Source organism: Pelodiscus sinensis, chromosome 19, assembly GCF_049634645.1.
Source record: "Pelodiscus sinensis isolate JC-2024 chromosome 19, ASM4963464v1, whole genome shotgun sequence".
NCBI classification, from domain to species: Eukaryota; Metazoa; Chordata; order Testudines; family Trionychidae; genus Pelodiscus; species Pelodiscus sinensis.
In genome coordinates this window covers 12,178,574-12,193,213 of record NC_134729.1, presented here as the reverse complement: position 1 = coordinate 12,193,213, position 14,640 = coordinate 12,178,574, and the positions used below count along the sequence as shown (strand labels likewise).

The 14,640-nt window shown below is 48.4% G+C and overlaps 1 protein-coding gene across 2 annotated transcripts in view; it reads right to left on the bottom strand.

Moving 5' to 3' along the window:
• Positions 1-14,640, bottom strand: part of LOC102456878 (complement C3) — an 89,641-nt gene that overhangs the window by 13,597 nt on the left and 61,404 nt on the right. For both annotated transcript variants that reach the window (XM_075902306.1, XM_075902307.1), the window contains 4 exons: positions 13,851-14,001; positions 8,224-8,387; positions 3,391-3,549; positions 1,934-2,084 (listed from right to left, as the gene is read on the bottom strand). In XM_075902306.1, coding sequence (XP_075758421.1) covers positions 1,934-2,084; positions 3,391-3,549; positions 8,224-8,387; positions 13,851-14,001 — 625 coding nt within the window. The remainder of the gene's footprint in view (positions 1-1,933; positions 2,085-3,390; positions 3,550-8,223; positions 8,388-13,850; positions 14,002-14,640) is intronic.

Sequence of the window (14,640 nt, the reverse complement as noted above, 5' to 3'; positions counted from 1 at the left end):
CAAAATCAGAAGCGGGGATCTCAACTCTCTGGAATTTTCAAAAGTTCAAAACGTGATCCAAAACTCTTGGCTGGCCCCGTTCTCTCCAACAGGCCAAGGCAAAATACTGGCTTTAAGGCCACATCTATGCTTACCACACCAGTGATCAATCTCCTGGCGTTCGATTTAGCAGGTCTAGTAAGGACCAGATAAATCAAACACTGAGAGGTCCCTGGTTGATGCTGCTCTTGTTTACACCCTGCTGTGGGGATGGCGCCAAGCTTGGCTTCAGGCACTTCAGTTCCAGCTACATTATTTACGTAGCTGGAGCCATAAGCCGACCTTCTGGATCTAGTGTAGACCTACCGTAAATCTCATTGGCATAGGCTACACCTATCCCATGGGCTGGTGGCATGATTCCTCAGGGGACACCTACTCGGGCCGGCTCCCCTCTAGCTAGTGTGAGCGTAAATAGTTGTGTAGCTGCAGTCACGTGGGCTGCTGCAGGGGCACGGTTTAGCTGTGCTGCATACAAACCTGCCCGAATCTGGAGGGTCCAAACTTAGCATCACTAAGCCACTCCTCCAGCTACCTCACTATTTATACTCACACTAGCGAGGTGAGTGCGTGGATCTAGCTTGTAGTGTGGACGTAGCCTGACACCTGGGCTGTGTCTAAACTACACCCCTCTGTCAGCAAAGGGATGTAGATTAGACACATCAAAAGTGCAAATGAAGCTGGGATTTAAATATCCCATGCTTCATTTGCATAATGGTGACTGCGTTTTTTTTCGTAACGGGGTTTTTTCAAAAAAACCCAGCAGTTTAGATGGGGATCTTTCGAAAATAATACCCTTTTTCAAAAGATCCTGTAAACCTCATTTTTTGAGGAGTATGGGATCATTTGGAAAAGGGTTTTATTTTTGATAGATCCCCATCTAAACTGCTGTATTTTTTTCGAAAAAGCCCTGTTTTGAAAAAAAGTGGCAGCCACCATTATGCAAATGAAGCATGGGATATTTAAATCCTGGCTTCATTTTCAATATCAACGTGCCTAATCTACATCCCTCTGCCAACAGAGCGGTGTAGTTTAGACACACCTCTGGATCTCAGTTGAAATCTCTAAGCCAGGGCTACTCAACTTTGGAAGCCCCACGGGCCACAGTGATACTCACTACACATGCCGAGGGCTGCAAGTGACATGTGGTTGCATGTACACGCAAACATAAATGCAAATATATGAAAATAGCTTCTTTCACACCGACGGGCATGAATACAAAGATTAAGGCAAGACTACACAACATGCAGTCCCCATTGAAGTGGATTCTGTTGATATAAATAAAATGCAATATTTACCTGATTACCACCCATATGATAGCACTTTTAATGAGCAATGACAGTCCAGGAATTTAACTACTAACACACATATCAACAGAAGACCATAATATTGATGACTTTTGTGTTTTAGCTCCCACCCACGGGCCACATGTTGAGTAGCACTTGTCTAGTGCTGTTCTAAGGCTACATCTATACTGCACATTGTTGCGCAAGAAGATATGCAAATGAGGTGTGGGGATGAATATTGCCACACCTCATTTGCATACCTAATGAGCTGCTATTTTTGCAGAAGGGGGTTTTGAACAGGAGCCGCTCTGCCGCTTATTTTCAGGAAAAGACAGCTCCTTCTTGCACAAAACTCCCTTCTGTAAAAATGGTGGCTTATTAGATATGCAAATGAGGTGCGGCGATATTTATCCCCACACCTCATTTGCATATCTTCTTGCACAACAATGCACAGTGTAGAAATAGCCTAAAGGCAATAACTCTAGTCTAGCTTAGTCATTCCACTTGCTGCCTTCTGTGGTCCTTGTCTTAACGGATTAATGTCTTAATCCTTGTGTAGGGGTCTGGGTGACGAGCACAAACCCAATGTAATCAGTCAGAAGGTAACATACCACCCTCGGCTTCGCTGACAGACACCTTCAGGTCAAACTTCTTGCACTGAGATGTATCCTCTGGTATCTTTGCGTTGTACACAGTCACCACCGTCAAGGTGCCTTGTCCGATGCCTCTCGCTCTCACAACAAAGTCTTTGTTCAGCCTCGTCTGAAAAGAACCTACAATCAGATCGGGCAGCGCTCGCATTTCAATGAAACAGGCCATACAGATAGAAATCTTTCAGGCTGTTCTCTATAGACCACACAGCTGTATTTCCGAAAAAAACTTTGCTTATGTCCACACTGCAATCGCGTTCTTTCGAAAGAAAATCGAAAAAACAGAGAGACTTTTCTGACATTGGTAAACCTCTTTCTACGAGGAAAAAGCCTTTTTCGGAAAGAGCTCTTCCGGAAAACGGTGTGTGTGGACGAGGAAGAGGGAGTTCTTTCACAAGAAAAAGGAAAAGGCCCAGGTACTCTGGTGGCCACTCTGCCCATAGTAATCACAGTTTACATGCAAGAGAGCATCATTCAGTCTGGACGCAACCTTTTGAAAAAGCAGATCGCTTCTTCGATTCGCTTCCACATTGTAGGTGCTCTCTTTTGGAAGAAGATTTTTTGGAAGATCTCTTCCGGAAAAGCTTCTTCCAAAAGAAGCCTGCAGTCTAGACATCGCGCCAGAGCAGGGGCCAGAGTGACCTAGACAAATTGGAGGGTAGGGCCAAAAGAAATCTGATGTGGTTCAACGAGGACAAGTGCAGAGTCCTGCCCTTGGGATGGAAGAATCCCAAGCATGGTAACAGGCTGGCTAAGCCGCAGAAAAAAGAGAGCAGGAAGACGAGTGGCTGTGGCCGTGTCGGTGCCCAGGAAGCAGCCCCAAGGGGTCTACTGGGATCACCCCAATAGGGTGTTTTATGCTCAGCTCAGCTCATAAAAATAGGGTGTTTTATGCCGTGCTTATTCCCTGATAGTCACTAGATAGACCCACCTAGGTCCGGCTTTGCCCATCAAGATGAGATGGGCAGAGAAAGGCCAGGGAAATGGGATCCAGATCAAAGTTAAGATCAGGTTCGAGGACAACTACCCACTGGGTGGCCTCCTTCATCTCAGTGGGCCACAGGGTTGGTGTAATCAGGACGGTCTCCTCAGCTAGGATGGTTTTACTCATGACACCTGCGCCCCTAGAACGCGTGGGAGGTGCCGACTGAACCGGGGCAGCGCTGTGATTGGCTGCAGAGGTTGCGCCCGGCTTTCCCGGTCAGTGTTGCGGGCCATCAGCATGCACCTCAGTGTTCGGTGAGTGTCACGTGAGTCACACTGGCAGGGAAAAAGCCCTGCGTGTGGGCAGCAGTGAACAAAACATCTCGTAGGCCAGACCCAAAGGGCCCTCAGGCTACAGTTTGCCCGGCGCTGTTCCAGTGCGCGGTCAGGAAGGGGCACCCAGTCGGATGGGTGGCAGCAGGAGAAACCAGTACCTCCGTCGATCTGGTCAGCATCGCGTTCTCGTGCTCAATCCTGTAAGTGATAGATTTAGTGCGGCCAGGTAGAAGAATAGACACGTCCAAATTCAGCTCTTTGCGCAGGGGGGCGTCGAGCTGGTACTGCGCGAGAGCCTGGAACACCATGATGATCGCCTAGAAGACCAGGGAAAAGAGAAGAGAGTCTCGCCACCTTGTCCTCTTACCACAAACCAAGAGCCTGAAGCCCCCTTGATTCTGAATTACATCAGTGGCCCATGAATGAGACTGGAACCCAACCCTGACGTTTAATGGAAGAGACCTCAGGAACTCATTGAGTGCCCCTGCCCAAAGCAGGACCAACCCCAATTCAATTCCCAGCCCAAGCTGGGACTTAAAAACCTAGGGAACCCATCCCAGTGCTCCCCCACCCTCCCAGGGAAATAGTTTTCCCTAATATCCAACCTGGACCTTCCCTACTGTAACTTGAGCCCACTGCTCCTTGTCCTGCCATCGGCCACCCCTGAGAACAGCCTCACTCCATCCTCTTTGGAACCCTCCTCCAGGGAGTTGAAGGCTGCTCTCAAATCCCCCCTCACTCGTCTCTTCTGCAGACTAAACCAGCCCAAACCCCTCAGTCTCTCCTCATAGGTCATGTGCTCCAGACTCCTAATCATTTTGGTTGTCCTCTATTGGATCCTCTCCAATGTGTCCACATCCTTTCTGTAATGGGGGACCCAGAACTGGATGCAAAACTCTAGATGTGACCTCACCAGAGCCGAATAAAGGGAATAGTCACTAACTGGCAATGCTCCTCCTACTGCAATCTAATATTCCATTCGCCTTCTTGGCTGCAAGGGCCCATTGCTGACTCATATCCAGCTTCTCATCCATTATAATCCCCAGGTCTTTTTCTGACAAACTGCAGCTTAGCCAGTCAGTCCCCAGCCTGTAGCTGTGTTTGGGATTCTTCCGTCTCAAGGGCAGGACTCTACACTTGTCCTTGTTGAACCTCCTCAGATTTCTTTTGGCCCAGTCCTCCAATTTGTCTGGGTCACTCTGGACTCTATCCCTGCCCTCCAGTGTAGCTACCCCTCCTCTAGCTTAGAGTCTTCTGTAAACTTGCTGAGGGCGCAACCCATTCCCTCCTCCAACATTTTCATCAATGGCCTGAACAAAACCTTCCTTAGAACCGGAACTAAATTGAACGGGAACTGAAACTATAACAACAGTCCTGTGGCACCTTAAAGATTTATCTGGGCATAAGCTCCTGCAGGCAAAAACCCTCTTCATCAGATACCTGCCAGCTTTCTCCCAGGCCTAGCCTGGGAGCAGGAGGGCCACGCAAGCTGTCTACCAGATTCTCCTTGGGGCCACACCTTCTGGTTTACCTAGTTCGAACTAGCGGAGCGCTAGTGTAGTGCCTATTTACCTAATTCGAACTAACTTTGTAGTGTAGACATACCCTTATAGTTTTAGCCTTCACAGCCTCCTGTGGCAAGGAGTTCCACAGGTTGACTATTTGCTTTGTGAAGAAGAACTTTCGCTTATTAGTTTGAAGCCTGCTACCCATTCATTTCATTTGGTGTCCTCTAGTCCTTCTATTATGGGAACTAATGAAGAACATTTCTTTATGCACCCTCACCACACCACTCATGATTTTATAGACTTCTATCATACCCCTTCTTTTCTAAGCTGAGAAGTCCCAGTCTCTTTAGCCTCTCTTCATATGGGACCTGTTCCAAACCCCTCATCATTTTAGTTGCCCTTTTCTGAACCCTTTCCAAGGCCTTTTGAGGTGAGGAGACCACATCTGCACACAGTACTGAAGATATGGCGTACCATAGTTTTATACTTCCCCTCCTCCTTCTTCCCCTGGCTTTCCCCTTCCAGCGCCCTCCTCCCAGGTTTCTCCCTCCCCTCTCCAAACCTCTCTCTTCCCCTCTCCCACCTCCTTTTCCCAGTCTCCCCAGAGGTTAATCTCCCCCTCTCCCCAGTTTTGTTAAATAAAGAGAGTTTCTATTTTTGACCACACGTGTCCTTTATTTTGTACATCAGGAAGGGGGGCTAGGGAGGGGTAACTGGAAGGAGGTGAGGGAGGAATGGGGTACGAGCCCCCAATGGGGAGGACTGGGGTGGCTCTGCGGGCTCCTCGGGGTGGAAGCTCTCCTGCAGGGTCTCCTGGATCCTGACACCCCCCGATTGACTCCCCCGGATGGCAGCCTGTGGCAAGTGCAGCTGGGCTGATGGCCGAGTGCTGTGATGTGCCTAATGCGGGCTCTCAGGGCACTCCAAGACAGGACTGCTTTGCTGTCCCTCATCGAGGTGGACAAGCAAGTGGGGAACCCTGAGAACTGTCTGTCCGGGGTGGGGGTCGGGTCCCTTTAAGCACAGCCCTTGGCTAGCCTGAGGCAGCAGCTCCACACTCTAAGTCCTAACCTGATGCCCTGCCAGCACCTGTTTTGGCCAGCCTTAACTTCAGTTCAGGGTCCACTCAATGTGAACATGCTAGTTCGAATTAGTTTTTAGGTCTAGATGCACTAGTTCAAATTAGCTTATTTTGAATTAACTAATTTGAACTAGGTTAGTTCGAATTAGTGCTGTAGTGTAGACATACCCTAACTAATTGAACTACTTAGAACTATTTACTGTACTAAGAGTACGGGAACCATTAATGCTCCAATGACTGTCACGGGCAGTAAGAAGGAACTGAGGTGAGGGAGCGCCGGCAGGGGTACTTATGACCCGCCATGGCAGCGCCACTCCAGGGAAAACACTCTGGAAGACGCGGTGCACACACCTAATTCGAATGGACATGAGCAACCACTCAAAGGAGAAATTCATGTTGCCAGTCTACACTGGCCTCTTCTGGAAGAGCTTTTGTACAAGAAGGCTTCTTCCTGATATGGAGTGTCAGAGTTCTCGCGCAAGAAGCCCTGATTTTCTACAGTACAACGTCAGTTTACTTGCGCAAGAACGCGTGGCCAGTGTAGACAGGCGGCATGTTTTTGCGCAAGAGCGGCCATTTTTGCGCAAGAACGTGCCAGTGTAGATACAGCCTTGGGGTGTTGGACTTTGCTCATGGTTTGGGCTATGAACTCTGTTTGTGGTATTTTCCCAAGTTAATGCCATGTGACTTCTCTCTCTGTTTCATTAAATGTTTCTTTTTAACCCTCTTGGCATTTACACTCTGTGCTTGCGAGTGGGGAAGCATTGCCTCTCAGAGGCGCCCAGGGGTGTGTGAATTTCCCAGGTTAGGGGCTTGAGCCGGTTCTGTGTGAGATGGACCCCTCGATATAGAACCCGGCCCTGGTTGCTGCCGGGCCCACCCAGCAGAAGGGTTACACTAACTATGAGTCAACAGTGTGACACTGCTGCAAGAAAAGCAAACATGATTCTGGGAGGCATTAACAGGAGTGTTGTGAGCAAGACACAAGAAGTCAGTCTTTCACTCTGCTCTGTGCTGATTAGGCCTCACTTGGAGTATTGTGTCCAGTTCTGGGCACCACATTTCAAGAAAGATGTGGAGAAATTGGAGTAGATCCAGAGGAAGAGCCACAAGAATGATTCAAGGTCTAGAGAACATGAGCGATGAGGGAAGACTGAAAGAATTGGGCTTGTTGAGTTTGGAAAGGAGAAGACCGGGAGGGGACACGATAGCAGTTTTCATGTATCTAAACGGGGGTCCCAAGGATGAAAGGTGACTCATGGGCTGTAAATAACACCAGGGGGAAATGTGCTCTGGGACAGGCAGGGGTCTACCACTGTGTGAGTGAGTAGGAGAGCGGGCGTATGAGAATGCTAAAGAATGAGAAAAATGCCAACAACCCAGATCCAGTCCTCTCGGCATTTACAAACATTTCCTATTTCTGCAGCTTGCCCCCTCCCCGGTTCTGCTCTCTCTCCTCCCTGCAGCGACCTCTTCGCCAGACAGGTTCAGCCAAATCGGCAAAGCCAGAAACACAAAGCAGGGACAGAGGGATTCAGGGCGCTGGACTCACCCATGTTCCTTGGAAACCCCTCAACACCCAGCTCCACAACAACAGAATCCGGGGCCTCCCTGCGCCATAGCGATCCCCTCCGCCAGCTACAGCTGCCACGCGCCCGGGGCCAGCACCGTGCATGTGCCGCACACTCAGGGCAGGGCTGGCCCAGATCGTTCAGTGGGTGCACATAAATGCCCCGGCAGGTGCCATGGCACCCGCAGGAACTGCATTGGGGACCACTCCCTAATTCACTATTTTTCCCTTCCTTCCCCCACATCTCCTATTTATTTTGGAACTGGACTTTTAATACGCCAGTCATCTGAAGAAGTGGGTTGTACCCACAAAAACTCATGATACCTTCTACATGTTTGTTAGTCTTTAAGGTGCTGCTGGACTATTCGTTGTTTTTTAAGTTTTTCTAGATGACTTATTGATGGCTCATTCTGTCCTGTATTTTTATAATTCTATGATTAATAGGTCTCAGAGCTCTGCTTTAAGCCAAACTGGAGTGGTCGCAGGGAAGTTCTACCACCTGTGTTTTACATGAGGTCAGAACTGATGCTTCTTTTGGACACTGGAAACTCTGAATTGATAGGACATTATCACAATCTGTTCACCAGACTCTTGATTTACCTATGCTGAAGTTCGCTGTCTGGTGAACCATATTTGGCCTACGGGCCAACTGTCACCCACCCTGGGTTTTCATGTCCACCTCCTGGACTAACACACAACTGTTCCCTACAAGTGTATTCTCCATCTCAAGGGATTGAGTGATGAGGTTTCCAGTCCTTCAATCGAGAGACCTTCCCTCAAAACATACTGTTACGTCAGACATCTGAACAGATTCACCAGCGATCATACTCACTTGAGTAGATCCGTACCCCCCTTCGTAGAATTTCTGCTCCGCCAGCCATCTGACGAGGGGACCAGCTTCTTCATACTTCTTCATGTGCAGCAAGGCCAGCAGAGCGTATGAGGTGGCCTCGATGCTGAAAGTGTGGGCGTTCGTGTCTTCCCAGCGATTTCTCTCTAAATGCCATCAAAGAAACAGAAACAGAGTGACACGTACTGGGACCCTCCGAGCAGCTCCAAATGGAAAGGGCCGCCTCTGGGGCCGTGCCCACGGAGAACACCGGGTGTGTGACAAACCCACGGCGATGCAGATATCCCTCACAAAATAGCACAGTGTGAGAGAAAGGACAACTGGTCTTGTGGTGAAGACAGTGGCTTGGCACCCAAGTTGGGGCTCTGTTCCCAGCTCTGTAACAGGCTATATTGGGAGATAAGATACCCCCACCCCGCCCGTGCTTTATGAAATGGACTTATGGACACGAATATGCATAACTCAAAGATGCTTTAGACAAATTGCCTCATGTGACCTATCAATCTTAGCCTGCTGGGTCTGGATATTTGGGTGACTGGATCATTCTTGTGTGTGGCATTAGACATATGGGGTATGGAATGGCTTATGTGCAAAGGAAAGCCATCAAGGGTGTTTCCAATGCTGGGAATGTCTCAGTGTCTGGCCAATCCTATGTAAACAGCCCCTTGTGTCCTTTAAGTCTGAGCAGTGGTGGGTCCTAGGAAGTCATGTGACCTCCCTAATTGGTGGGGACTGGCCAGGTAACTTCCCATGTAAAAGTGGATTAATGGGAAGCTTAGGAGTGTCTTTGTCTTTGGCTGGCGTGGCACAAGAGGATAACTAATGACCCCAGGGAAAAGGAGACTGCCCTGGTTTTGAAGGCGTGGCTGGAACAATAAGAGTTTTAGGATGAGTGTGTAACACGTTTGCACTGAGGTTTTAGTGTTAGAATTCTGTTATTTTTAGTTTGTAATCCACTCTGCTCGGCCTGTCTTCACTTGCAACCACTTAAATCCTACGGCTTGTACGTAATAAAATCACTTGTACTTACTATCAAGCCCAGTGTAAATAATTGTGACCTGGAGGAGCCATCAGTGTGTACATTCCCCCTTTGCTCTCAGGTTGAATCTGAGAAACCTCTTGTCAGACAATAATGGACTGGAGGAGTGCTGATCAGCACCGAGTGACTAAGCGGTTAAACTCGGGTAGCGAGCAAGAGTGTTGGCCAGGGCACCAGAAGAACCGAGGGGCATGTGGTGCTGAAATCTGAATCATATAAAATTCTCTGCCTGCTTTCTTCGTGGGGCTCTCTTGCAGGCCCTCACCTTCTGCACTCAGAGTGCCGGAGTGGGGAACAACCCTGACAGAGACAGACAAATCGTAATGTGAAAGTAGGTGTCTTGTAGGTTGAGGGACAACATCCCGTTTTCTTTCTCTAATGACAGGATTATTGTTGCCAGTGTTACCACAGTAAAATGATGTTTCTTTAGATATCTGGCCAGTCTGCACAGATCCAAGATGGGTCTCCATCCTCCTGCCCTCTTGGGTGTTATAAAGTATCGGGAATAAAACCCCTTTCTCCTGTGCGGAGCTGGCATTGGTTCTATTGCTCTCATGGCAAGGAGCTTGTCTATCTCCTGTGGTAGGAGAATCTCATTGGAAGGGTCCCAGAAGAGAGACAGGGAAGGGGGCTGTGTTGGTGGAAAGGAGATGAACAGGGTGGAATATCCTTTGGAGGTTATCTCCAGAACCCACTTGTTGGACGTTATGAGTGTTCAGGATCAATGGGAGGGAAGCAGACTGTGACGAGACTGGTCGTGTTGAGAAATCGATGTGGCACCCTCGACCAACCTGTCCACATGCCTGTCTGGTGGTTGGTGGGTTGGGCGCGGCAGATCGGACCGAGACACTCTCCTCTTTCGTGATCTTTGCCTATGCCTCAGATCGCAACCTCTCTGCTGCGAGGTGTATGTAGAGGTTCTGGACCGAGAGGTGTAGAACCAGTTTAGCTTTCCGTTGGGCCGTGGGACATACCCTCCCCAGATTTTCAGCGTTGCTATTGAATCTTTTAGAATGTGGAGGGATGCATCTGTGGATGAAGAGAATAACTTTTGTCCCTCAGGGGGCAAATCCTTAACAGCAGTTCTCCTTCACAGACAGTCGCTTCTCATTCTGTATGTTGGAAACTGATTGTTCCTTCCTAAGTGGAGCACTTTGCATTTGTCCTCGTTGAATTCCATCCTGTTAACCTCAGACCATGTCTTCAGTTTTTCCAGACCATTTTGAAGCACTTGCAACCCTGCCCAGCTTGGAAACTTATGCAAACTTTATAAGTGTACTCTTTATGCCAATATCTAAATCATTCATGAAAATACTGAACAGAGCCAGACCCCTGAATGATCCCTGCTGAACCCCACTTGTTATGCCCCTCCAGCATGACTGTGAACTGTTGATAACTACTATCTAACCAGTTATGCACCGACCTATTAGTTCCACGTAGGTTGTGTTCCCAGTTTTTTAGTGAGAAGATCATGTGAGGCAGTGTCAAAAAGCCTTAGTAAAGTCAAGATATACTACCTCTACCACTGGCCCCCATCCACAAGATTGGTCAAAGAAAGCCATCCAGTTGGAGTGACACAATTTATTTTTGAGAAATCATGCTCCCTGTGACCTATTGCCTTATTATCTTGACATGTATGCAAATTGATTCCTTAATCATTTAAAATCACCTAGAAAAGTTAGATGCCTGCAAGTCACCAGGGCCTGATGAAATGCATCCTAGAATATTCAAGGAGCTCATAGAGGAGGTATCTGAGCCTCTAGCTATCATCTTTGGAAAATCATGGGAGACAGGAGAGATTCCAGAAGACTGGAAAAGGGCAAATATAGTGCCCATCTATAAAAAGGGAAACAAGAACAACCCAGGAAACTAAAGACCAGTTAGTTTAACTTCTGTGCCAGGGAAGATAATGGAGCAAGTAATTAAGGAAATCATCTATAAATGCTTGGAAGGTGGCAAGGTGGTAGGGAACAGCCAGCATGGATTTGTAAGGAACAAATCATGTCAAACCAATCTGATAGCTTTCTTTGATAGGATAACGAATCTTATGGATAAGGGAGAAGCGGTAGATGTGGTATACTTAGACTTTAGTAAGGCGTTTGATACGGTCTTGCATGATATTCTTATCAATAAACTAGGCAAATACAATTTAGATGGGGCTACTATAAGGTGAGTGCATAACTGGCTGGATAACCGTACTAAGAGAGTAGTTATTAATGGTTCACAATCCTGCTGGAAAGGTATAACTAGTGGGATTCCACAGGGGTCTGTTATGGGACTGGCTCTGTTCAATATCTTCATCAACGATTTAGATATTGGCATAGAAAGTACGCTTATTAAATTTGCAGATGATACCAAGCTAGGAGGGGTTGCGACTGCTCTGGAGGATAGGGTCATAATTCAAAATGATCTGGAAAAATTGGAGAAATGGTCAGAGGTAAACAGGATGAAGCTTAATAAAGAGAAATGCAAAGTGCTCTACTTAGGAAGGAACAATCAGTTTCACACATACAGAATGGGCAGCGACTGTCTAGGAAAGAGTACGCCAGAAAGGGATCTAGGGGTTATAGTGGACCACAAGCTGAATATGAGTCAGCAGTGTGATGTTGGTGCAAAAAAGTGAACATGATTCTGGGATGCATTAACAGGTGTGTTGTGAGCAAGACACGAGAAGTCATTCTTCCGCTCTACTCTGCGCTGGTTAGGCCTCAGTTGGAGTATTGTGTCCAGTTCTGGGCACCGCATTTCAAGAAAGATGTGGAGAAATTGGAGAGGGTCCAGAGAAGAGCAATGAGAATGATTAAAGGTCTAGAGAAGATGACCTATGAGGGAAGGCTGAAAGAATTGGATTTGCTTAGTTTAGAAAAGAGAAGACTGAGGGGGGACATGATAGCAATTTTCAGGTATCTAAGGGTATGTCTACACTACCCCGCTAGTTCGAACTAGGGGGTAATGTAGGCATACCGCACTTGCAAATCAAGCCAGGGATTTGAATTTCCCGGGCTTCATTTGCATAAGCGGGGAGCCGCCATTTTTAAAATCCCGCTGGTTCGAACCCCGTGCAGCGTGGCTACACGGGGCACGAACTAGGTAGTTCGAACTAGGCTTCCTAGTTCGAACTACCGTTACTCCTCATTTCACGAGGCGTAACAGTAGTTCAAACTAGGAAGCCTAGTTTGAACTACCTAGTTCGTGCCCCGTGTAGCCGCGTTGCACGGGGTTCAAACCAGCGGGATTTTAAAAATGGCGACTCCCCGCTTATGCAAATGAAGCCCGGGAAATTCAAATCCCGGGCTTCATTTGCAAGTGCGGTATGCCTACATTACCCTCCTAGTTCGAACTAGGAGGGTAGTATAGACATACCCTAAAAGGGTGTCATAAGGAGGAGGGAGAAAACTTGTTCATCTTGGCCTCTGAGGATAGAACAAGAAGCAATGGGCTTAAACTGCAGCAAGGGAGGTTTAGGTTGGACATTAGGAAAAACTTCCTAACTGTCAGGGTAGTCAAACACTGGAATAAATTGCCCAGGGAGGTTGTGGAATCCCCATCTCTGGAGATATTTAAGAGCAGGTTAGATAAATGTCTCTCTGGGATGGTCTAGACAGTATCTGATCCTGCCATGAGGGCAGGTGACTGGACTCGATGACCTCTCGAGGTCCCTTCTAGTCCTAGTGTGCTGTGATTCTATCTTTCCTGGTCAGGAATTTAAGTTAACTGGTCACAGCCAGTGAGAGCTAAGGGGGCAGTTCCTGCAGACAGGGGCAGCGCACGGAGCTACCCGGGTTCCCCGCCTTGGGGCTAAAAGCACATGCGAGCTACTTCTGGGAGCAGCATGGGGCCAAGACAGGTAGAGAATCCAACCCTCTACTCCTGCCTGCAGCCCCAACACCGACGTCTTTCCCCCTCCCACAGCCCCAAGCCTGACCTTCCCACCCCCTTCTGCAGCTCTGAGCCTGAACTCCTCCCCTCTCCTGTGGCCCAGAGCCCGACCTCCTCATGCCCTCCGGCAGTTCCGAGCCGGACCTTCCCCCCCCGCTGCAGCTCTGAGCCCAACCTCCCCCCTCCCTGCAGCCCCAAGCCCACCTCCCCACCTGCTCCTGTAGCAGCTGAGCCTGACTTCCCCACCCCCTCCTGGAGCCCAACTCCCTTTCCCAGGCTCAGCCCAGAGCCCCCTCCTCTCTCCAAACCCCTCAGCTCCACCCTGGTGAAAGTGAGTGAGGGTGGGGGGAGCAAGTGATGGAGGGAGAGGGAATAGAGTGACATGAGGAGGGGCTTCAGAGACGAGGCGGGGCCCCAGGGAAGGGGTGGAACAGGGGTGGGGCAAGGATTTTTGGATTTGCGTGATCATGCAGTTGGGTTGGAGCTCACTGTAGTGCACATTAGACTCCTAACACCTATCTGCACTGCAGCCTTAAAACCCAGCAGACCAACTAAACCATACTCACTGTTCATCAAAACCCCAGCAACCTCTCAGCGGCTGTAGTGCTCCCTACGTGGTTGGCGGACGTGGCCACGCTCCCTCCCAACTTGGCCACATCTTTCTGGTACTGAGACCCCTCCAGAAACCTACCTCTTGAAGTGCTCATCAGCACTTCCTCACTGTCCACTTTCCCCACCAGGGCTAAGGCGTAGGATGCGATAGCCACCGTGTAAGGTCTTGTGAGAGATGAATACTTTCTGGCTAGGTATTCCCCAGCTTTCGTAATGGAACTATTTAGACTCTGGGTGGTAAAAAGGAAAAAAATTAAAAGGAAAAAGGGAAAAAGAGAGAAAAAAAAGGAAAGAAAGAAAGAAAGAAAGAAAGAAAGAAAGAAAGAAAGAAAGAAAGAAAGAAAGAAAGAAAGAAAGAAAGAAAGAAAGAAAGAAAGAAAGAAAGAAAGAAAGAGCACACCAAGAAACCCAACTCACAGATCAGGCTGAAATTCTCTTACACATATTTTACATGATATTATTAAAAACAACCGCTACCAATTAATGTAATTTGTAGCATGTGTGAATTTCATCCTGGTGACACGTACCAGACAGAGGAGTCCGGAAATGCACTTTGTCTGTGTCTCCTCAGAACAAGTGCTACTGAAGAGCAAAGTTTGGCCCATCTGCTTTATCTGCTCTCTGTGCACAATCTCCTACTGCTGTGTGTTCCCTTTGACCTAGAGGGGTCCCACTAGAAGGCAGAGAGGGGAACACTCCCCTATGGTCCACTTGGGCTCATGGCTTCTTTGGTGAAAGTGCAAACATGGTGAGGGGTGGGGGTGGGAAGACGGAGGGAGCCACGGAGGTGGGATTAGGGACCTAGAGGTTTCTCTTAGGAACTGTACAGACCCATCCTCCCTCCACAATTCACTTCCCAGAGAAGAACT